General features: G+C 43.3%; 1 protein-coding gene across 6 annotated transcripts in view; it reads right to left on the bottom strand.

Moving 5' to 3' along the window:
- Positions 1 to 1,067: 1,067 nt before the first annotated feature.
- Positions 1,068 to 24,443, bottom strand: part of LOC118214095 (leucine-rich repeat and calponin homology domain-containing protein 1-like) — a 55,981-nt gene continuing 32,605 nt past the window's right edge. Inside the window, exons 9-23 of one of the 6 annotated variants that reach the window (XR_004762573.1) lie at positions 23,172 to 23,287; positions 22,032 to 22,096; positions 21,057 to 21,143; positions 20,312 to 20,389; positions 20,029 to 20,065; positions 19,000 to 19,116; positions 17,625 to 17,672; positions 17,087 to 17,156; positions 15,103 to 15,216; positions 13,266 to 13,325; positions 11,772 to 11,881; positions 11,454 to 11,591; positions 11,267 to 11,344; positions 3,843 to 4,017; positions 1,068 to 3,788 (exon numbers count right to left, since the gene is read on the bottom strand). Coding sequence is in view for 5 of the 6 variants with exons in the window: in XM_035393623.1 (XP_035249514.1) it covers positions 7,339 to 7,668; positions 11,267 to 11,344; positions 11,454 to 11,591; positions 11,772 to 11,881; positions 13,266 to 13,325; positions 15,103 to 15,216; positions 17,087 to 17,156; positions 17,625 to 17,672; positions 19,000 to 19,116; positions 20,029 to 20,065; positions 20,312 to 20,389; positions 21,057 to 21,143; positions 22,032 to 22,096; positions 23,172 to 23,287 (1,448 nt within the window). In the remaining variant the exon portion in view is untranslated. Of the gene's footprint in view, positions 4,018 to 4,739; positions 7,669 to 11,266; positions 11,345 to 11,453; positions 11,592 to 11,771; positions 11,882 to 13,265; positions 13,326 to 15,102; positions 15,217 to 17,086; positions 17,157 to 17,624; positions 17,673 to 18,999; positions 19,117 to 20,028; positions 20,066 to 20,311; positions 20,390 to 21,056; positions 21,144 to 22,031; positions 22,097 to 23,171; positions 23,288 to 24,443 lie in introns of those variants that run through there. The other 5 variants (XM_035393626.1, XM_035393623.1, XM_035393624.1 and 2 more) reach the window with 5 other exon arrangements.

Raw genomic sequence — 24,443 nt, 5'->3', positions numbered from 1 at the left:
AAAAAAGGGCTATACCCTGTGCACAGCTCATTTTACAGTGAGCTCTGCATAGTTCATTCACACACACATAGGGTCAATGTTATTGCATCATGATTTAACAGCTGCCCACAGAAGGGCTGGTGAGTATCATACAGGCCTATCACCATAAAAGAGAGACTGCGGGTTGTACATCCTTCAGGTCTTGACTGCACAAAAAGGTCTTTTCGGTGTTCAAGCTGTCACTCATACTAGGTGGAGAGGAATACGCAAAACCTGAATTGGGTGTTAAACACAAATTTTCTGTGGGTCCATAGCTTTACTGTTGCCTGTTGACATGATGCAATGAAGACAAACATTCACTTTTTATCTTATTTTATCTTATTTGAAAAACCTTTCATGGAGGTGAAGGTAAATATTCAGATTCAGTAGATTTGTAAATAATAATTGATTCCCACCAGCTAATCTGTCCATCTTAGCTTCACCATTGGAGAGAAAATTTGGCTTTTGATGTTAAGAAAACACAGGTGAGTATCTGGTGAGTTCAAAGAACTGTCCTTGCACTGAGAAGTCTGGTCGGGGGTCTGCAACACTGGCCCTGGAGATCTGTAGGATTTGCTAAGGCCCTCTACCCCGGTCCTGGACATCCACGGGCTCTGCAAGATTATATTTTTTTTTTTTACCTTCAAATCCACAAACAGTTCAGATCTAACAAATCAAATTAGGCCAGTAAGCTGTAATTGTCCACTGCAATTGATCAATTAAGTGCTGAGTTGTAACAGAAACCACCACACCCTGTAGTTCTCCAGGATGAGGGTAGCAGACCCCTGTCTGTGGTGTTGTGAAAGTAGAAGTTAAATGCTGCCACCAGGTGGTTGAAAGAAGGGATGTCTTAATTTTTTACATTTTGGGCAATTTCTTATTTATTTATTATTTCAAAACCTTGCTGGATTGACATCTGGCACTGATGGCAGTATGACGGGTGCTTGATTGCTGGGAATTAGCATCAAAATGTCAACCTGTTCAGACTCACGTTACACACCGTAAGGTTATCAGCTCAGCTATATGCTGTGAAATAAAGAGATATCTCAGCTTTTTACAAACAGGGCTTTACTGGCACAATATACTTGTAATAACCTGTACAGTATCTACAGTCATTAAGGCAATGGTTTGGACAAGGTCATGCATCCAAATCAAAAAATGTTGTACAACAAAGTTTTATCCATACCCAACATAAAAAGAAGTATAAAAACGTGTTTGACTATGTTACATCATAGGTGATATATAACAAAACCCCATTAAAATAAAAAATTATATTCATCCTTACCACAAAGTTTCATATTTTATATACAGAAAGGTTGAAAAAAACACACTTGTCACGATCCAGCAGATTAAACTTGACTAAAACATTGTAGTAAAAAATATTGAACATTTTTTTATACAAATATATTCAACTCACCACAAAGAAATTTAAAAAAGAAAAGGAAGATTTGTAATTCCATATAGACATTACAACGCTAAACAGCAATACACTTCTAAACACAGATCAGGATAAAAATCTCCTGCATTGTTTTTTTCTGAATGAAATGAACTAATGGGAGCCACAAGCTGATGGGATCCAGTCTGTGTGGACAGACACCCAGAGAGAGGCAATATCGGAGAACACACTCGCTGCATGCACGTTGACCTGCCTCAAAATAAGACTTCCCTTCCTCTTTCCCACACAACTCTTTTCTCCCTCTCAAACAGATGTGAAATGTTCAATTATTTAACTGAGGTCAGCTCCTGCTTTTGTTTTATTTATCATAAACTGATATTTTTGGAAGATTCACAACAATATTATAAAAATGCAGTAGAAAAGCACACTGATATCATAATTCCTACTGCATTTGCTCTATGCATATAAATATTGTATTTTTAAAACCCTGGCATGGTCTCATACTGCCAGAGGATAATGAACATGAGGATATGTACATCATATCAATACAAAAAGATACACCAATGCAGTGCACTCAAAATATATATCTAACTGCACAAACGATTATCACATCACAACATCATTTTACTGTAGTCCACATCACCGACATGCTTAAGCTATTCCATAGAGTATAAACAATTTGTGGAAAACCAAGTTAATCGGATTCCTTATATGCTCAGTATACTCTTACATTTTGTTCTATGTAACTTGTGAACAAAACTCAAGTTCTTTTTTAAAATCTTTTAAAAACATTTGTTACCAAGTTTTGGTCCATTAAAAAAAACAAAAAAAAAAAAAACGATTTTTGGCAACTGGCAAATCCATCCAGCAAAATTACAATTTACAATTTGGGTCTTATTAACTCACATGTTTCGAATACTGACCTTCATTACACCAAAGCAGAAAAACTCTGCTACCATCAGCCCTGGACACATGCTATACACAAACTTCTAGTTATCCAGTATACTGCGAAGCCTGCGGTAAAAACACAAATACATTCTACGCATCCATTCTTCACAAAAGTGCAAACTCTCCTGCATACAGATTATAAAACCTTGTGCTAACATTAATGGAAGATCCTCTGGCTAATGGTAATGGAAGACCCTTGGGCTAAAGCTAATGTCCTGACTGGTTAGTGCAAATAGGTCCTTGTTTGAAAGCACTTTCATAGTCATAGTCAAGCTAAAAGGATACGAACAGACTAATAAAACCTGGCTGATCACCCACTGTGGACCAGTTTCAGACTGTGAATATCAGGGTCTGAATTAACACCCCCAACTCTGGTAAACATATTGTATGTATTGCATGTGCGTGCACTGTCTGTGCCCAGATGAAAGAAATGAAAACAGTTCCATAGCATAACAAGTGATGTCTTATGACATCAACAGCCTAACAGTGTGTTTATTTGTGTACCTGTATTTTCTTAGTGTTTTTCTATACTTGGATGTACTATAATTATATTTTCAAAAAGGATTTTGGGGTGACTCATATTAATACACAATTGGAATGTCCAAATTCAGACCCCCCTTCTTTCTTTCATTCTCTAAGGCAAATACAAAAAACAGCCCCCCACCCCCAGCAATAAAAGGGGGTTAAGTTTTCAGACCAAATGTTCTTCAAATGTTGTAGTACTGTTATTCCAAGGCTGTGACATCTTGCCAATACTGAAAGAAGATTGTACAGACAAAAAATAGAAACATACAAATAAAAGTAATCACAAAACCTTTTACAAAATACAAAATATATTACCTGTATTTTAAAAAAGTTTACTTTTCAATTTACATTAGATCCAAAGCACAGCTTAAATCCTTCACCCAACTGAATGTAGTTTTAATAAATAAAAATAAATAAGAAAACTTTAAGTGATTGTTAGGATTGGTCACTGCCCAGAATGCTTTCACATGAATATTATAAATTGACTTTATATACGAAATGTCAACCGCAAAACCTCACTGGCAATAGTGTATTGTATTTATCAAGCCAGCACCACCTAGTGTTGAATGGTGGGTCAGACCCTTTTGCTGGTAGAGTGAAAATTAGTTTCAGTTTTCACGGTAGTTGAAGAGCAGAAAATATATTCCCATAAAAACAGTAATATTTCTGGAGGTATGGTAGCAAGTAATTTATACAAATCAATAGAAAAAAATGTATCTTGTCTGTCAAGCCACACTTCCACCTATAAACTTCTCTGCCAGGTGAAGCTCTCTGAAACCCCTCCCCCCCAGGTAAAGTTTCTGAAGCCTTACCCCCACCTACAAACCCCTGCTCCCCAGGTAAAGTTCTCCGAAATCCTTCCCCACAGGATAAATTTAGTAAAACCCCACTCCCAGGTAACCTGTCTGAAGCCACGCCCCCAGGTAACCTGTCTGAAGCCACGCCCCCAGGTAACCTGTCTGAAGCCATGCCCCCAGGTAAAGCTCTGTGCAAGGACGGCCCACAGTTCTCCCCTCTCAGGTGAACAGGGCCTGTTTGATGCAGGTCTCATCCACCAGGGCTTGCACTGTGATGCTGACCTTCACCAGACCTTTCTCTTCAAGTATATGATGCGGCAGGCACAGCTTATCCTGCAACGAAGAGAGAGAAGAGAGCCAGAAAGGAAAAGACAGAGGGTAGCACAAAAAAGTTTAAATATTTTTATAGTTTACTTACATATTTCATTAAATAATCAGTACTGCAGCACAGTTGGTGAGCTCTGGCTTTGAATGTGATTTCATATTAAATGACACATAATAGTATTTTTTGTGAAAGTACAATTTTATAAAAATTTTATAACTGTATTACCTATTTTTAATGTACATTTGTGTCATGCATGTGGCTGACAATATTTCCAGGCACTATGCCATGATAATATGCCAAGGACAAATCACCTAAACAGCTTTGCATTCGTTTGCCAATGAAACACACTGTTTAATACATCCACACTTGCAAAAATGCAATGATACTGTCTGTCATATTTCTTTAAACTATAAAGCTGCTTCAGTGATCTCCTATAATATGATCTCATATCATAATGCATAAACAAGTTTTTAATGATTTAATTGCATGAATTGGATGTCCTAGGTGCCCTTTTAATCTTTTGATTGCATTAAGTCTGGATCTTAAACACAAAACACAATATTTTAAGTAATGCTTAAACACATCACACGGTGAACACTTGATCAATACAGAGGGAATGTGACAGATGTCTAAACTGTGTGAAATCCTCATTCCCTCTATAAACCAATAACTGAGTGATCTCCCTAACACTGACAGAAGTGAACCACTCAGAATAATAAACCAAAGTTGATAAAATAACCCAAATCATACATTTATTCGCTGTGCAATATACAATGCCAGCTATACAATTCATAAAAATGACCAGCGCCACAAAAAAAACATTGGAATCAATATCATACAGGTGAAATCACTCATGAGGAAAGAGAACCGATAACAATAGCAGTACAACTTTCAGGTAGTCATGGCAACAGTGGAACATCTAACTACTGTACAAATTAAGAGAGGAATCCAACAACCAATTATGGTACAATGCTTAAGAATCTTATTGCATGAGGAGTTATCAGCAGCTAGACGTCTTCATATTTCCCACAAAACAAGGAATACATTCTTTAAATGAATTAGTTACTGATGAATTAATTGGGCATTGCATGGCAGGGGAAGTCATTTCTCTGTTGGAAAGGCATCAGAGCCAGCTGTCGAACCACCAGCGTTCTGCAAAATCGCTAGCTACAGGAACATTTTACAACTATTCTGCCTTCTTTTAACAGCTGGTCCTCATGCCCACTGCCTCATCTCAGCTGTGCCAATGGACCACTGCAGTGGCCATCTGCGTAACACTGGAGACCGACTGGCGGCTTTGTTGGTGGGCTACTAGAGGATGTTTTCTGAGTCCATTTGACCATCATTACAGCGCCAGAATAACCTAAATGTCACTGTGCTGCAGAGGAGTGCATACTGTACGGTCAGAATATTTAAGGCCTTCAATTGAGTCTCAAAAGTCTGTGAGGTTTTCTTATTTATTATTTTTCAAAACAATTATGTACAAAGAACAACAAAAAAAACATATTTACAGAATATTAATACAATTAAAGCAAGTTCACTCAACTATTTCCTAGAGATGAAAAATGTAGGTTATATAATATAGAAACATTTATTATGAACAAGGCATGGAGACCTGTGTGCAGGGCTTTGGGGCTACAGCAGAACAGAGGATTCTCTATTCTATCCACATTGTCAGATCTTGTGTTCCATCTGTCTTCTTTACCTGCTTAGTCTTGGAGGATCCAGCGGATAACACATTTTTTATGCTTTTATACAGCTTATAAATATTAATTAGCATTCTCCCTTGATTAATATTCATAAGATGTACCAAATTGGAACATTTCATCTTCAGTACGTAGAGACAAAAATCACTGAGAATATGGAACTGACCATCTAGTATTCACAGAATCTCATGGACATCAGTGTTCCGGAACCCCGCTAATAAGAGACTCCATCTGACAGGGAGTGGGCTACTTTTTAAATGTATCATCAGCTTTGTCCAACTGTATTTTATAAGGTGGACTGGGAGTGGAACAACTCCAAGATCACCGCATGAGTCTTACTGTGCATTCATGAACATCAAAAAGTGTTTTCCTGAACCACACCAATGTGCTTACACACACAGTAAATGAAAGAATAAGACATCAGCATTAGTCCAGCTCTACAGATCTACAACTGAATCAGTGAAAAAGCGTCTGTGAAATATCCTTGCAACAGGCTAAGAAAAGATACCAAACTACTGCTGCAGAGCTGGGTAGCCTGTCAATGAACTTCATCAGTAATGTTAAAGAGATATGAGGAGGACATTGAATGTGTGAATATCAGATAATCAATGAATATCAGGAATTATTTCTTTATACAGATAGTTGTCAATGTGTGGAATAGCTTGCCATGTCATGTAATAGAGGCAGAGATCCTAGGGTGTTCAAGTGCATGCTTGATGCAGTGCTAGATACTCAAATTTTAAAGAAAATGACCTGCCATGACCACTTATGTTCCAACTGCTATTGATTATGTTCATGACTATATTCTGATTGTTGTTGATTTTGTATGACTATGTTCTGATTGTTGTTGATTCTGTCCATGACTATGTTCCGATTGTTGTTGATTGTGTTCGAGATTATGTTCTGATTGCTGTTGATTATGTTCATGATTATGTTCTGATTGTAAATTATGGTCATGATTACATTCTGATTGTTATAATCTGCAAGGCTGACGGTGCCCAATGCGCACTGTGCTTGTTCAGACAGCAGACACGCTATTGCTCCGTGCCTTGTGACTGAAGGACTAATCTGCCCAGAGCATCACATTCATATGTATTGAAAACAAAGTCCTATTCAGTGTAGCGCTATTGCTTTTTTTGTCAGAACTGTCATAATATAACATAATTTGGGTTGTGTTTTCTTTTAAATTTTATACAGTGCTGACCTGGGCGCTTAGGTTTGTTTCTTACCTGTACACAGTGAGGGCTGACCATTACAGATGTTACAAATAGCAAAAGGACTCAAAGAGTACCTGCATAGTGTGAATCATCCACAGGAATATACTGCAGCATGACCCATGGAATCACCGTGTATGAACTGGGCAGCTACGCATATGAGTGTGTGACTGTGTGTTGTACAGTACCATCTCTCCCCAGCTAACTCACAACATCCATGCAACGTTGCTGTACATTCACAGCAGCATCGTTGTGGGGATGTTATATGCTTGTCAGGGGTGGGCCTCTGCCTCTGAGAGGGGGCTGGAACAGGTGAAAGGGGTCAGTGGCAGGGTGCTCAGTAGGAGGCAGTGGAGAGGAAGACCAGGTGAGGCGGGACTGAGGCAGGGTTTGGGGTGGGGCAACTGCATTATGTCAGCTCACTCCAGCTGTACGCAGCGAACAGCAGAGCCAGACAGAAAAGGTGCACGATGCTTGAGCCAATCAGCTCCCAGAAGCACCAGGAAGGGGACGGGGCCCGGGAGGCGGGCTTATCGCTGACAACCTCTGCCTTGGCCACGCCCTCAGCCAGACCCACAACTTCACCCTCAGCCACCACACCCGCAGCCTGGCCCTCGGCCCCACCCACACTTTTGGCCACGCCCTCTTTGTCGGGCTCGAGCGCCACCAGGGCGAGGACGGTGTTCCGCACGGGCCGCAGGTCCGACTGCAGAATGTCATACGCAGAGCAGAGCAAGGACTGCAGGCCACAGGGAAGAGGAGAAGGAAGAGAAGAAGAAGGCAGAGGAAGAAGAGGAGGGGGTAGCCATCAGAGGACAGAGAGAAATAAAGCAGGAGATTAAAACAGGCTGGAGATAAGGAGTACAGACTGTGTGTGTGTGTGAGTGAGTGTATGTCTGCACGTGTGTGTGTGTGCGTGTGCTACAGAGTGATACACGCCCCTGCTTTCTGAGAAAGAGACACAAGGCTCAGCACGCTCGTGTTCATAAAGGAGGGAGTAAGTCTTTTCCATTCAATTCCTCATTTGTCTTATTCCTAACTTGAATGCCCAAGCCTATTGATTAACCCACCCTGTGTTTTATTAGTTCTGAAGAGCACACGCACACATCCTCTTTCAGAGAGCAGGAGCGGTGAGTGTGGTTAAACATGAGTGTCAGAGGTGCGGATGGGTTCAGCTGGTGCTGCGATGCGAGGCCAAGCAGTCGCTGCGCTGCAGCTGCGCAGTTGCGTGTCGCAGTGTTCAGACAGGCACCGGCACACTGCACACTGCACAGAAGCCGAACAGAGGCAAGCAGCAGGTGAGGAGAGCTCAGCGATTTGCAGAATGAACCCCATTCAGCATGAACCCCAGCAAACTACCCATCAGTGGACAGCAAAGAGATCATTGCAAAGCACCAGTGAAGCTACGGGGCAGTTTATGGTAGTAAAGAAGCTAAGGCACATTAATATACAGCATGAGGAAGGTGCAGTACATCAAAATCAAAGTATAGTGTTCAATGGCTGGGAGATTACAAAACAGTCTACAAGGACGCTACAGGATGCACAGGGAACAGGGAGGCTACAGGAGCCTATAATAGGCTGTGCGCTACAGGACTAGCTAGACGGTGACAGTAAAGTTTGTGGATTTTTGCTTCCACCTAAAAACAAAAAAGCAGTTCAACCCCCTCCCCCCCAAAAAAAGAAAATAAGTAAATATCAGTAAGAAGGAGCTACAGCACAACTTACAGTGGCAGTAAGAGTAAGGCTACAGTAATACTGTGATAGACAAGTTCCCATCAGTTTCACTCCAGTGAGGATATCCTATTGGCCCACCACATTAGCACTGTTACAGTGGGGGCCAATCACAGAAACATCAGCTACACTGACAGCTCCCCACTTTCCTTTAACTGCTTTACTGTAAATTACTGAGCAGTCTCAGGTTTGTTTTACGCATTTAACTCAGCAATGCTATCCTCCATTCCTCTCAAACAAGGAACTGAGCATGTCAGACAAGGCAGAAGCAATCAATCAGCAACTGCTTTCAATCCAAACTGCTCTCTCCGTAAAGCCTAGGCCTGTACCTAAAATACTGAACAATCTCCCATGTGATACTAGCACACCTTATTAGACCTCAAGTAGAACAGGGATGTCAAAGTGTCAGCTGGTATTTGTGATTTCCCTTCAATGAGCAGCCAATTAAGGCCTTGAGAACAAGGTGTGTAGATTCTTTAGCCAATCAGGGACTGGTGCTGAAACACACTAAAAACGCGACTGACACTGAGGCCCTTCTGGCCTGGTTTCCTAGTCTGACACCTGCAGAACAATGGGTTGGCAACTGGTCTCGTAACTGAGAGGTTGCAGGTTTGATTTCCTGGTGAGGCATTGCCCTTGAGCACAATACTTCCAGCTGATAGTGCATGTACCAAACTTGGTTTGCTGCTTATCCAGCTATATAAATGGCTTGTGTATGAAAACATGTAAGCTGCATAAGTCATTCTGTAACAATGTAATCAAAATAGAAACGTGCTGCAGGAGCAAAGAGGATCAGGAGAACAAACATCCCACCTCGCACGTGGATAGAAACAGGTCTACAATTTGAAACCTTTTGCCAGGATCTCCCTCCTGTTAAAGATCTGCATTACAAAATGTTCCTTATTATCCATACATTGTATTTGGCAACATGTACAAGCAAAAAAAAAAAACATACCAGAAAAATGTAGAAAATGAACAGGCTTTCAGGGCTGGGGTCACTTTCAAATCAGGAAACTGATTGAAATTCAGCTCATGAAAAAAGAGCCATAATTATCTTGCAATTATTTTTCAACTAATCAATAGAATTTCAATTAATTTCCTGGATTATAGAAATGGAATATAAATTTTATTGACCCCAACCCTGCAACCTCCTAAATGAAGGTACTCTGAGAAAAATGACACATCACATCAAAATATCAGTCATCCTCAACTGTTCCTGTGTTTATAATGTGAAACCCCGAGCACACTTTTGATCCCTGAGCATTAACTTGCTTTCTGCTTTCAATCATTTCAGCAATGCCATCCATCAAGTAGTGTTTTCACACTTGTAGACCCCATTAATTATGTTATGTAATCAAATGTGTAATATAATTACAAACTGCCATTCAATTTAGTTTATTTAATACATTCCAAAGACCCTTTAGAGCCCGTCATAACTATAGCACCATATATAACTATCAAGCTATTTCCTCCTGAAGGACTTTAAAATCACATCCAGGCTACAGGAACAGCGGATAAACAAACATTTGGCTTCATAACTGCACACACATGGGTGAGCTAGAGAAGGTGTCAGGCAGTATTATTAATAAAAAATAAATAAAGTTGTATTTCTTCTAAATATTAACAAGCATAAAACAAGTCATACTGATTTGGATGTTGAGTGCATGACTTATACCCGCTTCTAGCAAAACGACGAGGATTTCACTTTAAAATACTAGTTTTCACTGTGATTCTGTTTTGCTAACAGCCAGACTGCCCAAAGGACAACCATGATGAAAAGCTCTGTTACACCATAAAACTGCATGTATCCCAGCTAATTTAAGATGTTTCCACAACTTTCCCTTGATGCTGTATCACCATGAGACTGTTCTAGCAATGTTCTCTGGATATTATGAGTCAGCTGGAACGGTGGTGGTGGTGGGGGGGAGCTTTCCCCGATAGGATGTGAGTCTGAGGGTAGGTCATTAATGAGGTGATGTTTCAGAAGCCAAAGCCGTGTGATGACAGCAGACTCAGTCAGAGATATGACTGTCCTATTACCCCTGTATCTCTCACGGGGGTGGGGGGGCGGAAGGTAGTTCTGGGATCAAATAAAGGTATCACCCAAACTTCTATCAGCTTCTATCAGGTCTTTTACTGGGGTAACAACAAAAATATGACAACGTTTTCCTTAAATGACAGCACAGTTGAATCTCCTCAACTGGCATCTTGGCTCTGAATCAGCTGTGAAACTAGTCAGTTCTGGAACACCAAAGCCAGCAGATCCTTTGATTCTACAGGCACAGGGCTGGTGAAGCGTTATTGGAGAATTTTATATTGGAGCCGAATTTGGTTGCACCCACACCAAGATGCATCGCGGAGGTCATCTCAGGAACTGACACCCCTTCCACCCCCATCACTGGTGTGAGATGTATGCAGGTGTGTTACTGATCAAGGATCATCTGACCCTAACAAACATTCCAATGAAGTTTCCATGATTCTGTCATTCTAATAATTGTCCTTACCTGAATTACAGTCAATATTCTAATTAATAATCACACATTGTAACTGATCCTGGGTCAGTGCACTTGGGGGCTCTATGCGGCTACAGAAAGCGTGTCACTCACCTCTGAGACGCCCAACTTCCTGCAGGCGTCCAGGAAGTTCTCCACGTTCCTCCGACACTTGGCCATACTCAGCTTGGGCTGAAGTGCACACACACACATATACACACACAAGGAGTTTTGTCAGTGAGTAACCCCTACACCCCACAGCTGAACCCTTACCCAGGGTAATGTACATCCCTGTACTTACCACAGCAGGCGAGGGCACGTGGATGCTATTGACAGACCGAGGGCGGATGTGGTTCACCAGGTGGCAGAGCACCACCCCGTCCATCAGAGAGGAGCCCAGGTCCTCAGGTAATGGCACCTTCAGCCTGCTTTCAATGTTCTACAGGTAAACACACACGCACACACACATACACACAGGTAAACACACACACACAGGTTAACACACTCACACACAGCGCAGAGAGAGAACGTGAAAGAGAGGGGAGCAGATGGACAGAGTGAGGCAGTGAAGGAGAGAGATAAGCAGAGGAAGGAAGGAGTTGGTAATGGAAAAGCTCACCTCTCTCAGCTGCTCCATCAGCTCCAGCTCCTCCCTCAGTTGCTCCATCTTGCGGCGCATGGTAAACTGGGGGTCCATGGACTCCAGGCTCTTGGAGGTCCGCAGAAAGACTGCACCCCAAAACCAGGAGGGTAAGAGAAGCAACAGCCAGAGTGAGAAGCAGCCACACCCACAGAAAAAGGGAGAAAGAGAGAGAGAGAAAAAAGGAGAGAAGCACCACTCCCTTACAGTCACACCCAAAGAGAGAGATAGACTGGGCAGGGGTGGGGTGGGGAGGCTGCACAACCACTCTCAGTGACAGAACCACACAAGGCTGTGGTGTGGTGCATCATACCTGGGTCAAATGATCATTTAAAATACTTTAACCCTTTAGACACCGGAGATTTTCTGTGTGTATTTGCTCTTAAGTGCTTATTTTAAGTAACGGATTGGCCAAACATTCCACACAGCTTGTTTCCGAGGTCTTGGCTGCTGACTTAAAGGAAACCACAGAAAACCCGCAGACACTGTGGCTCTCCAGGGCACACGTTTTCTAACTGCTGTCTGTGCACACTGATACATTTTTCCCCTTAAAGGTAAAGCTGAAGTGATGTCTTTGGAACAACCAACCCCTGAACAGAACACCAGCAGCTACAGGGCTACAATGACAATTCATATCTTTTAATATATGTGTACCAGATAGTCAGCTGATACCACCTACAAAGGATGTTCTGTGAACCAGTCTACATCATGTAGATCAGAAAGGCTAGTTTTTCAGCCCTGTAATACTCATTATAGCCATACATAAGCAAAGCCAACTCACCAACACTAAAGAACAGCCATGCTGTTCTGGCATTTTAAACTTCACAAGACAGATACCATCTTAACATGTAGTTGCTCTTTGGGGGACGGTTACACTGGAGAGTATCAGAGATTTAAATAAAATGAGCACAAACCCGTCAAACAACAGAAAGAGAGATGATGTCAGCGTGACAGGCTGAAATCGTGCATGCGTGTTGTCACACGAAAAAATTATGAGGGGAGAAGCAGTAATGCCGAGAAATGGTCTCAGAGATTAATAGGGCCCAGTGTGGTTCTAAACTGAAAAGCACTCTCTCAGTGCTAGTGTAACGCTACTGACACTGTTAGCAGGGCTCAGAAAGTACTGCAGGCCATACCTGGGCCAATGGTCTCAGGGATCCGCACAAGTGTTTTCACATTTTACCAAAACACATAACTTCTATGAAAATTAAATTAAATATTTATAAAATCTGTAAGAACCTGTGTCCAGTAAAGGCCTGATTCAGTATTGCTCTGTGTGAGTTACTGGACATCATGAAATGAAGGAGCCTTCTATTAATAGTACAGTTTTTGAGATGGCTAGGAGACTTAAATTAAATGAGTACGATAAAAATCAAAGTGATTATCTTGACATTTCTGTAACATAATTGTGTAACATAACATAACTCTCTTTCTCTCTTCCTCCCAGTCTATCTTTCTCTGTGTGTCTCTCACCCGCACTCTCTCTCTCAGTGAATCTGGGATGCAGATGAGAGGGATGCAGAGGAGTACCTCCTGTGGGCAAAAGAAATGCATCTGTAGTCTCAGGGTACAGGTTACAGAAAGGGCCTCTCTTTTACTGTCTCTGATCTTTTTAAATTTTTAAAACATTTCAAAAGATGGCCCAGGTCAGAAATCTATCAGAGAAGAAATGTTCTGCAGACATGTCAGGGCAGGGCAGTCAACTGGCTGAGAAGGATATGAGGAATTCTACACTGCAGTCTGAGTGTCTGAACTGAAACAGAGTTACGTATTCTTTCTCGCACACACACACACACACACACACACAAATCTTGGTTGGTGATGACTCAAAATACGGCTAAGCCGTAAGACAGCAGGTGCATCTCAAAAGTAAAAAATGGACTGCCCCTGTGCACCCAGAATTAAATTAACTTTGTTTTATTTCATAAAGCTTCAATTATCAAAATGAACATTTCTGTTTGAATGCAACCAGGCTGGGTAAATCAGTGTGTAATTCATGGTGCTGCCTGTAGGGAGCACTCTGATAACATTGTGATGCAGCACTCACTTGCAGTTCAGTCTGAAACAGGAGGTGGGGACTTCTATTTCCTAGATCAGGGGTGTCAAACTCCAGTGTCTGCAGGTATTTATGGTTTCCTTTAAATCAGCAGCCAATTAAGGGCTTGAGAGCAATGTGTGTGGACTCTTTAGCCAATCAGTGACTCAGATGAATCACTTGCGCTGAACTACACCAAAAACCAGCAGCAGAAGTCTGACACCCCTGTCCTAATCGATCAGGAGATCAGTGATGCGCTATAATGACAGTGTGCATAAAGTCATGAGCATGTTCTGTCGACTGCCATGGGCCACTGATGCAGACGCAATCTGTCAGCTCTTTCCGAAATAAGGAAAGCTTTATTTTTACAGCATCCCAGCGATAGTGCATATACAGAACGATGTGGACTTCTTTCAGGATGACAATATCTCCATCCGCAGACTATGAATAGTCACCCAACGGTTCAAGGAGCACGGCAGCGACATTATCTATATGTCTCAGCCTTCTCAGTCACCGCATCTGATCCCAATTTAAAAATGCAAATAAAAAACAAAAACGGTGAGCAAAAAAATCCATCTCAGAAAATGCTCTAAAACAAAGTCACAGCTGTGAAATACAATGGCTCCGGAACTACATTCTTGAAATGTTCCAGAGAAAGAGCACTGCGGCCATCCTTAACCTGAAGTGGAATAGGAGGCGCTTGCTGAGCTCCAGGGCTGACAGCTCAGACTTCCCCTTAAGCTATTTCCATTCCATTAGAGGGATGACACTCCCCTCGGGACCATTACCTAATGCTCAAAATATAAATCTATAAATAGCTGGAAAACACTTTGGAGCAGCCCTCAATAGACAATAATCAGTCTCTGGCAGCAATATCACCTTCATTTTACAGTGTTCTCATTTAAAATTTCTGTGAATAAAAAGCCGGTTATTCTCCCCCGTCTGGAGTCATAAAAGTCTTCCCACATGACCCAAGAAAGTTCAAAGCCCAAACACACACACACAAACACCCACGCACATACACACACAACCAAACACACATACACACATAAACACATGTACACACACACACACACAAGCACAGGAACACAACAACCGAACACAGAAACACACATAAACATGCATGCACGTACACAAACGTACCCACAAACACACACCCAAAGAAATACTCAAACATACAGTACAATACATATACAGTATTATGCACAGGAAATCCCCATGCACTTCGGGTCTGTTCTCTGATTGGACAGGACAGTGGAGAGAGGGTGGACCTACCACTGCTCTGCATGCCTCCTTCATCTGGGCTACTGAGGGAGTCTCTATCAGCAGGAGTGGCCTGTGTGAGGGGGCGGAGACAAGGTGGGGGCGAGCAAGCCAGCGAGGTGGGGGCTAGAGGGAAAGAGGAGGAAGCAGGGAGGGAGGGGGGAGTAAAACAAGTGGGGAGGGTCCAACCCCAGAAAATAAGTGGGGGAAATTAATTGAGCAAAGAGCCAAAGGAAAATAAAGGGGGAAAAACAAGCACCAGACAGGCATATAATGAAGGCGTGATTCCAGGAGATTCCATTTACCGCATGCACAGGTTTACAGAGATTCAAAATGTGCGGCACATTCACAGGGTTGGGAAAAGAACGAGATCCAGAGCGATCGGAAATAATCGAAATGTGGGCAAAGAATGAGAAGAAGAGAACACACAAAAGATAGAGAAAGATGTAAACCAAACACAAACACAACAAAGAAAAATGGGAGGATAAAAGCATGTTAGTGTTGTTTCACAGTTCTCTTACATCACGTGCTGTTAGCATTAAAAACTGCTGAAGCTAACTCCAACTCTACTAAGCGCAGGTGTGATGGATGCTGAGGTTATCAGCTGAAACTGGACCCAACGCCCTCGTACCACACACGGGGGGAGAGGTGAGGGGGAGCAGACCACCCATTACAGGCACAAAGCAATAAGGCCTAATCGTCAACGCGGCAGCTTTTAATGTCTGCTGCAGTTTTAATCATCGCTTTGGGGGGGTCAATCGAGGAGTGTTTACCCAGATCAGGATTCTCACATTTTATTTTATTATTTTGTGGGGGAGCGTTTGCTTATCAGTGGTTGCCCCGGGAAACGGAACACTCAGGGTTGGGGTATATTAACATTCCAAAAATGAAAAGCACTTCCAGGCACTTCAGGATTTACAGCATGGCTTCCCATGCCTGGTGTTGGAAAGCCGCAGGGCGATGTGAGTTAACCGTGAAATCGACTGCTTTAATTCACCAATTATGCAGCAATGATGACTAGCAGGCACTATGCATCTCCAGCACCAGGGTTGGATTGGATGCCTTGCAGGTGATGACTGGCAGTCCTGCCGTGGGTCTACATTAACACTGGGAGCTATGGGATTGTGCCAAAGTGCACCAGTGGAAACGGTCCACCTCTCTGCCTTACACAGACAGAGCAGCACTATGCTGCATGTCCGACTCCTGCCCCTCTCTCAATCCCAGCAGATACATGTCCCACTCCTGCCCCTCACCCTGCAGATACCATGTCCCACTCCTGCCCCTCTCCCAAACCCTGGAGATGCTAAGGCTCAGGGTCCAGTTTTCCAACGTTAGCAGTTTCCCAGGCAAACGTTCCATGGTGAAACACACAGTGTTATGGAACTGTTGCAGGAATGACCATCAGACAAGACGATGCTGCTGAGAGATGAAGAGGGTGACTGCAGGAGCCCCATGGAGCCCCTGGGAGGGCAGTTTTGTGACTCCTTGGGGGCATATGTGCAGAGGAACGCTGGGCATGACAAGGCGAGGAGACACTGGATGGTAACACCAGTGCAACATTACTCCAAAGGCTCAGACACAAGGCCACAGTCTTCTCTGAATGAGAAGGTAAATCTACAGGAACATAAATTCCTCCAGAAAACTTCCATTTAGTTCTCTGAGGTTCTTGGGTGTGACATTTGGGGGCTCCCCACACACCCACAACTCCACACATACACAAATGCGTACACACATGCATGCACCCACAAACACACATGCACACACACACACGCACCCATACACACATACGCACACGCACACATGCACACACACGCACATACACACACATGCACACACACACACACACCCATACACACATACGCACATGCACACGCACACATGCGCACATACACACACATGCACACACACGCGCACATACACACACATGCACACACGCGCACACACGCGCACACACACACTCCCAATACACCTGTTCAGAGGCCAGGGCTCCACTCACCTGACCGTGGTTTCAAGCCAAAGGGAGGGGAGCTCAGAGTGGATGACACGGTGGAACCCTCATCTTCCCCCTGCACCCAAAGAGAAACACAGCACCATCTTCAGGGAAGCACCTGCACAGCAGCCCGTGTCCCCCATTAAAGCTAGCTGGAATCCAAATGCAAGGACATAAAGCATTCTCCCCCTTTCTATTCTTTCTTTCTCGGGTGTGCAAAGAACGGCTCTATGAGGGAGTTATTTCAGTCAGCCATACAGCTCTTACCCCTCAGTGCTGCAAAGTATCGGTGTCAAACTTGGGTCTCAAAAACGTGGAATACTCAATACAATACAATACAACAATAAAGAAGTTTTTATTTTGCATTTATCAACACATTAGAGTACAATACCAGTTTAATTATTTGTTGAGTTACTGTCGGAGACATTTATCGTAGAGAGCTAGATGAGCTGTCAATGTGTGTGGGAAAAATCAAAAGACATACAAGGTACGACACTCTCTCTTTCTGTCTCTCTCTCTTTCTCTATCTCTCTCACTCTCTTACCCCATCATCTTGGTCCTCAGACTGGGCTCCCTGGCCAATCACGTCACTCTGTAGGGGAGAGACAGATCGTCAGAGGGTCAAGCAGAGGTGTTCTCTGCATTTATTTCCAAGCATTGTGCATCTACTGCTGCTGATCTCACTGTCTACAGTTCCAGATAAATCCTCAGTAAAAAAAATAAAGAATGGTTAAATAAGTATACAAATGCATTTTGATACTCTGGTTCAGTTTATTCTTAGATGTGAAATGAAAGCCTAGAGACACAATCCAGTCCTTGTTCTCCTTCTGTGGTCCTGTTGTCTTTCAGATCTAAACTGTGCCAAGTGAAGGGCCGAACTCAAGAAGTTACAGGTTTGCAGGGAACCAATCACAGCCCTCAAGTCCCACATAGTATGTGGTAGCGAGCCAGTCACAATCCTCTGTAGCCACAGGGTTTAAACTAACTGCATTAAAATGGTGCTCAATGACCCCCCAGCCAATTGATGACCTTGAGCCAGGTGATTTAAATACCCTGCGATTACCCTCCAGGTCAGCAGGACTGGAAAAGGCCTGATAGCGCTCTCCTGTGGGTCCCACCTTACAGACACAAACAGGTTTCAACATCATCCTGCAACCCATGTTCCAGACAGCCACAGAACAAGCTGACATTACACATAATCTGTTACACTTCAGATTGAAAATAGTTACTCTCACTGCTCAAGGTTCATTTAAACCTACAATTTACTTTTAGCAGAGATGCAGTATGTGATGCAGTGACTGGCTCTGAGTGAATCTGCTATTGCTCAAGGGAAACAGAGCAGGAAACGTTTTTGTGGTGTCATGTGACCACGCTGCCATTCAGCCATGTGAGTGCACTGCAGAAGCCTTGGCTACTGCCTCCTGATCGGTTCTGCGGGAGGACCCAGGGAGGGAAACAAGGATGTGAGTAAAGAGGCCACAGTGCCACTCCTCTCTCTCTACCGGACTTCACAGCCAGGGCTGGAGACAGAGATTCTATAAACCCACCAGATTCAAAGCTCTGCATTCCGGCCATTCTTTAAAACTCCCTACCATGTCTGTACCTTACGAGCATTCATTAAGGAAGTGTGGTTGGGGACGGTAATTTGGTAATGGATGCTCTAGACATATATGATAATAATAATATAATACTGGTGACTCCTCTAACCAGCTTGCACGTCCTGTCATCAGGAAGCAGAGCGGTTGGAAGGAACACAGGAGCTGCCAATCTAGTGTGTCCATAGAATCTATGCTGCAGATTGCTGGGTAGGTCAAATGGGTCCTGTTTGTGGTGGGATGTCATGATGAGACACTCACTGAGGGGGTGGAGGAACTGTAACAGTATGTATCATGGATACAGAGTGGGAGGCTGTCAGTTACCTGGGGTGGTACTTCTCTGTCAAACTGCAGGCAAGCAAGCTGGGCCTCAAGCCTGGCCCTCTCTAGAATCAGCTCCCTCTTCTTCTGGAACTCAAGGCTTCCATCAGAAGTTTCACTCTGCAACAGAGCAGCCAACACCTCTTTAAATCTGCAATATAGCAACCATCAGAACTTTCACTATTCAACATAACAACCACCAGAACATTTAAAATGCAACATAACAACCATCATAATTTTCAGTCTGCAACATAGCAGCCATCAGAAAATTTCCACCGCAAAGAAGCCTCCATTAGAACGTCCACTCAACAACGCAGCAAGCACTGAAATGCTCACTCAACACAACAACGCTCAGCATTTTCACTCTACAACATAGCAGCCATTGCAACTGTTCACTCCACAATAAATCAACCAAAAATTGTTCACTCTACAACACAGCGATGATTAAAGCCTTGAATATAAAAGACCGAGTAACTATTGCAACCACCAAACCACCAAAGCTTTCACTCTGTACTGTCACTGTGAATGTGTGCACTGTACGAAAGAGCAAATGCTAATACTTCAGCACTGCAGCACAGCAGCCATCAGCGGTTTGGATCCAGAGCAGCAGCGGGAGAAGCCAGGGCAGGGAGCAGAGAGACACAGGTTATCAGGCCGAAGGGGATCAGGGAAGCAAGGGCACATGCACTCAGGGAGATGTACTGCACCCACCGGCAGGCCCAAACCTGTTAAAGCTACAGTGTTCTAATGCTTCTTTTTTTCCAAAGTACACCTCCTAGTGCCCACTAGTTGAAGTAACAAAAACCCTGGAAACCACCTCTTCTTCTCTACAGCCAAAGAAGGGATAGACAGACTTCTCTGGTGGACCCCTGCACAGCACACAATATGACCCCATTGCATTTCAGTGATGACAACAGTGTTACTGACAAACAGAGGTTCTGATCTGATGTAATGAAGAGCGAATATCTTTCTCAATGACCTCACACCTCTGCTAGTATCTTCATTCTTGGACAGAAAACACAAGCAGTTTACCTTCGGTGTGGTCTGTTCACCCTCACAGTCCTGGCCACTGCAGAGAGACAGAGAGAGAGAGAGAAAGAGAGGCACACCAGTCATGTACAGCTTGTTATGTAATAATATTATTACAATTACTTCACGTTCACCTAAGCATGCTTGCATGATAAACATCATGTGACAGTTCCATATTTCACATTTTACGAGAGCCAGAAGAAAACATACCACCAGTAACCCCCTGGCAAGTACAGAACCTGTAAAAATATCCGCAGTGCAATGACAGAGTAGGGGAGAGGCTTACTTGAAGGACTCCTCCACCATAACCATCTCCACCGGGTACAACTGCACTCCGGAAAGATCCGTAGGGTCCGTTTTCACTCTGCAGGAGGAGTAGAGGAGGGGGGACTGTGAGAAGCACCCAGATTAACAGCACCCTCATCCTGAAAACAGTCAACAGCTACATCACCCATAATCACACTTAGAGAACAATGCAGCTCTCAACCGTCTACCTCCTTAGCCAGCAGAGTCCCCTTTTGTCTCTCTCTCCATCGTGTTAATTTCACTCAGCCAAATTCTACACATATCTTTGATTTCAGCCAATGACTTAACTTATTTTTCTGAAAGAAGGAACAGCTCATTTAATTAGGAAATGATTTAAGAGCAGCTCTAGAGCCTGGAGATTCCTCTAGGGCGAGGAGGGAAAGCGGAAGCATTAATGCTGCTACCGCACCGCATTTAGCCAGAGCAGGTAACAGCAGCATCTGATCCACCCTCACACCTGAATTTTCACACCCCATTTTTTTCTCTTTTCTCAATCTGGAATGATAAAAAAGGGACTGTGACATTTTCACCTCACCATATGAACCCCTCTCTTCCATGGCGACACCACAGCCAATTATGTGACACCTCGTGGAGCTGCCAGACACATCGAAGACTGACACAGTCTGGATTTGCACCCAGACCATGGGCCCCATCCACATGAAGTAGCAATGTCATTACAGGATGAGCCACCCAGCAGCTTCTATAATTTAGACACGTCCACTCACCTTTCTGGGTCCTGCAGCAGCTCCACTGTCTCTTTGAGTTGGTTGATCATGTCAATGTGGATCTCTGTGCCCTCACTGACCTTTGACCTGCAGACAGGAAATAAGGTGTTGTGGTACAGTAATACCCTGACACAAAGGGGTGGGTCATGCTCAATTAGCAAAGGTCATTCCAAGGAGACTGCCATTCATTTCCATCAATGTTTGACCTGGACTACTTATCAAGTGTTCAGAAATGTACTCCAGATGAGCCTGGACAACATCCCCAGTGCTATGGAACTTTAAAGTTTGACGTATTTAATAAAAAACAGTGTGGGGTTTTTGAGTGAGAGGACATTAACAGGAGTTTATCAGCAGTTTAATCCTTCAGAACAGCAAGCACTTGAGAAAGAAAGAGAGAGAAAGGGGGGAAATGCAGACAAGCAGTGGGAAACAGAGAACAAAAAGAAGGCAGAGTGTGAGCAGCGTGCGGGAGGCTATTTTTATTCCTTAAAAGCTCTTTGTTTAGCAGCTGTCAATAAAATGCTGAGAACAAGCAGGAAAAAATGAAAAGGAACATCAAAAGAAGCACTAAAGGAGCCCACAAAAACATAAATAACTCTGCAGTGGAGACAAACACGCCACAGAGACAGGGAGGCAGAGAGCGTGTGACACTGACAGCACAGCATGATGGTACTTGCAACAGTCTGAAGGACAGTGATTGATTCAAAATTATTTAAATAATAATAAATAGCTCAAGGCCTGGATATTCTACATTCTGCAGCTAATCTAGTGCAAATTTATATGCTATTTGTCAACTCAAGTGCGTACTTGTCATGGCATTAAAGCTATTTTAAGCTTGAATTTGAGTGAGAAGGAGAAATGGGGACAGAGTGGGAGTGACCGAGGGAGAGATAAAGATGGAGAGAGGCAGAAATGGAGATGAGAAGGAGAGAGTGAGGGGAAGAGAGAGAGAGAGAGAGAGAGAGAGAGACTCACGGTTGAACTGACCAGCTGACGTCCTCCTCTATCCTAAGGGGCTCGTCAAAGTCTGTGGCTCGGCCCTGCAGGAGCGGGAAAACATCACCTTTGTTACCATGGCAGCAACAGCTGAGAGACTGACTAAATGCCAGTGCAGCCAGTTAAACCTTGCACACAAACTTATAATGACATGCATGCAGCACATGATATTCGTACAGCTACCAGCATAACATAACCTAAACGCACAATACCATAACATACATGCAGCAAACAGTGCCTATACTCACATTAAGACAAGAATATTACACAGCTGTAACATCATAGCAACACTGAGAAAACTCCACATCAAAGAACATTTTGCTGCAAATCCTTGGAACACATTCAATAACCACAAAAACAGCCGCCTTTAAGACACATTGAGAAAAGAGAAAAGGGGAAACTGGTGTTCATTATCAGTGCAAATGAAAATAAAGCTTACACAGTCTTGAGCAACTGGCAATTTACAGACACTGGGGACTCTCCACGGACCAACCTTTCACCCAGACTTTAAAATACTGCCAAAGCACTGCTAGTTAAAATTCATAGTTATGCATTATTTAGAGGACCGTGTTTTCCCCGTTGAGCTTGCAGACCTACAAAAATCCTGAGGCCCTGAAACCAAGTCACTGAAAGAACAGGAAGCGGCCACACTGGCAAAGAGTGCTCACACACCTCACTATTCCATAAAACACAGCCCTGCCAAGGTCCCATTTTCACACATTCAAGGATCCACAAAAAAAAACTGAAGTAGGCTGCTTAACCCTGAAAATGAATGCTATTCCAAGATCAGCTCTTTCAACTTCAAGCCACTCCCATAGAATGTATATTCTGATCCAGCAAGTTTCTCAGGGCATGGTTTATGTAAATTTATATAAATATGTGGACACAAACTTCATATACACTTTCAGCAAAAACATTCAAGCACTGGCAATAGTACAGTAATATTCTTTTCAAGAACTGCCAGATACCTTATTTTATTATTCAATTACAATTTTATTATTATTTCATTTTAGGGGATTTTCAAAATGTGAGGGAACCCTGCTAAAGTTTTTATTGTAAAGTGTGGAAGTGTTACTAAAAAGCAGAAGGCCATTTCAGTACAGGCAGAGGGGGACTTGCCTTGATGTAGCCGACGAACTGTGTGCTCAGCCCTGAATCTCTGGACCCAAATTGATCCTCCAGTGGCTCTGAGATATTGCTGCCTATCGGCTTCACAGAGCCCTGAGGGGAATCAGCTGGGAGAGAAGGAACAAGGGATTAATAAAGGCTGCGCGGACAAGAGAACCAGAAATGAACCGATGGCTGAAGATGGTGGACGCCATCATTGATACTGCCTGTCGGGGAAAGTTCTCATGCACTTAATATCTCGTTTCATTCACTTGTGTAGTGGCTACATCCGATCAGCTTAGCTCTAAATATCCACAGTGTTGCTCTAGTGCTTGCAGTTTTGCACAGCTCTAGGTAATTAGCACAAAGTAATTCGTGTTGTTGGCTTTGCAAATCCATTTGGACAGCACCGATTAAAAACACTACTAAATGAATAGTAATAGAAATACATTAACATGAAGGCATTTAGCAGGCCTTTTTATCCAAAGTGACTTACACAGATTAACCACACAGAGATTTAGCATTTAATCCAGTTATACAGCTGAATATTTACTGAAGCAATTCTACTACGAGGAGCTTTATGAATATGGGCCCTGGTCTGACCTGGCTTGGCCCCACCCATGTGTCCTGATTGGTCAGACACAGCACAAGAGCTATGCTAAAGTGGGCCAGTGGAAATGCATGCGAACGAGTTCCAATCATAGAAAAGGGTTCCTCTGGCTCTGACCCATTTAGAGACACTGAGGGAAGGACTCTCTAAAAGTCTCTCATCACTGATTGGCTGTTGGGGGGTGATTGACAGGGATTTGGTAAGAACACTGATAGTAAACAGTGTGAGATGCAGGGTGGAGTTGTGTTGCATAAGCTGTGGTCAGCAGCATATGAAATCTAAAATCTTTTAAACTCATAGCTAATTACATGCATATCTTAACATGTACCAAAAATAGAAATCCTCAGAGTTAAACATCAGCCCTGTAGTCTGTATTGCCTCTAGTTTCCAGTAAATTTCAGAAGATTTTTGCTGTCCGGAACACACAGCGCGTGCCTTCAGCCTGTTAAAAATGCCAGCAGTATCGATGCCAACACCCACAATCCCCTCCTTGTGTCAACAAGGCCTTCCTGTCCATGTCTCCACCTCCTGTTCCTTCCCGCCTCTTGGCAGGGCCTCCCCAGTCATGTCCCCGCCCCCAATCGTCTGAGCGACCAATGGGTCCAGATTCTATTAAGAGGGGGGATGGAGCTCAAACGCCAAAAGTCAAGTGGGAGACGCCCAGGTGAATGTGC

Source organism: Anguilla anguilla, chromosome 15 (assembly GCF_013347855.1).
Source record: "Anguilla anguilla isolate fAngAng1 chromosome 15, fAngAng1.pri, whole genome shotgun sequence".
In the NCBI taxonomy this organism is placed as follows: Eukaryota; Metazoa; Chordata; class Actinopteri; order Anguilliformes; family Anguillidae; genus Anguilla; species Anguilla anguilla.
The sequence above is the reverse complement of the archived record's forward strand: the minus strand, read 5'-3'. Positions and strand labels throughout refer to the sequence as shown.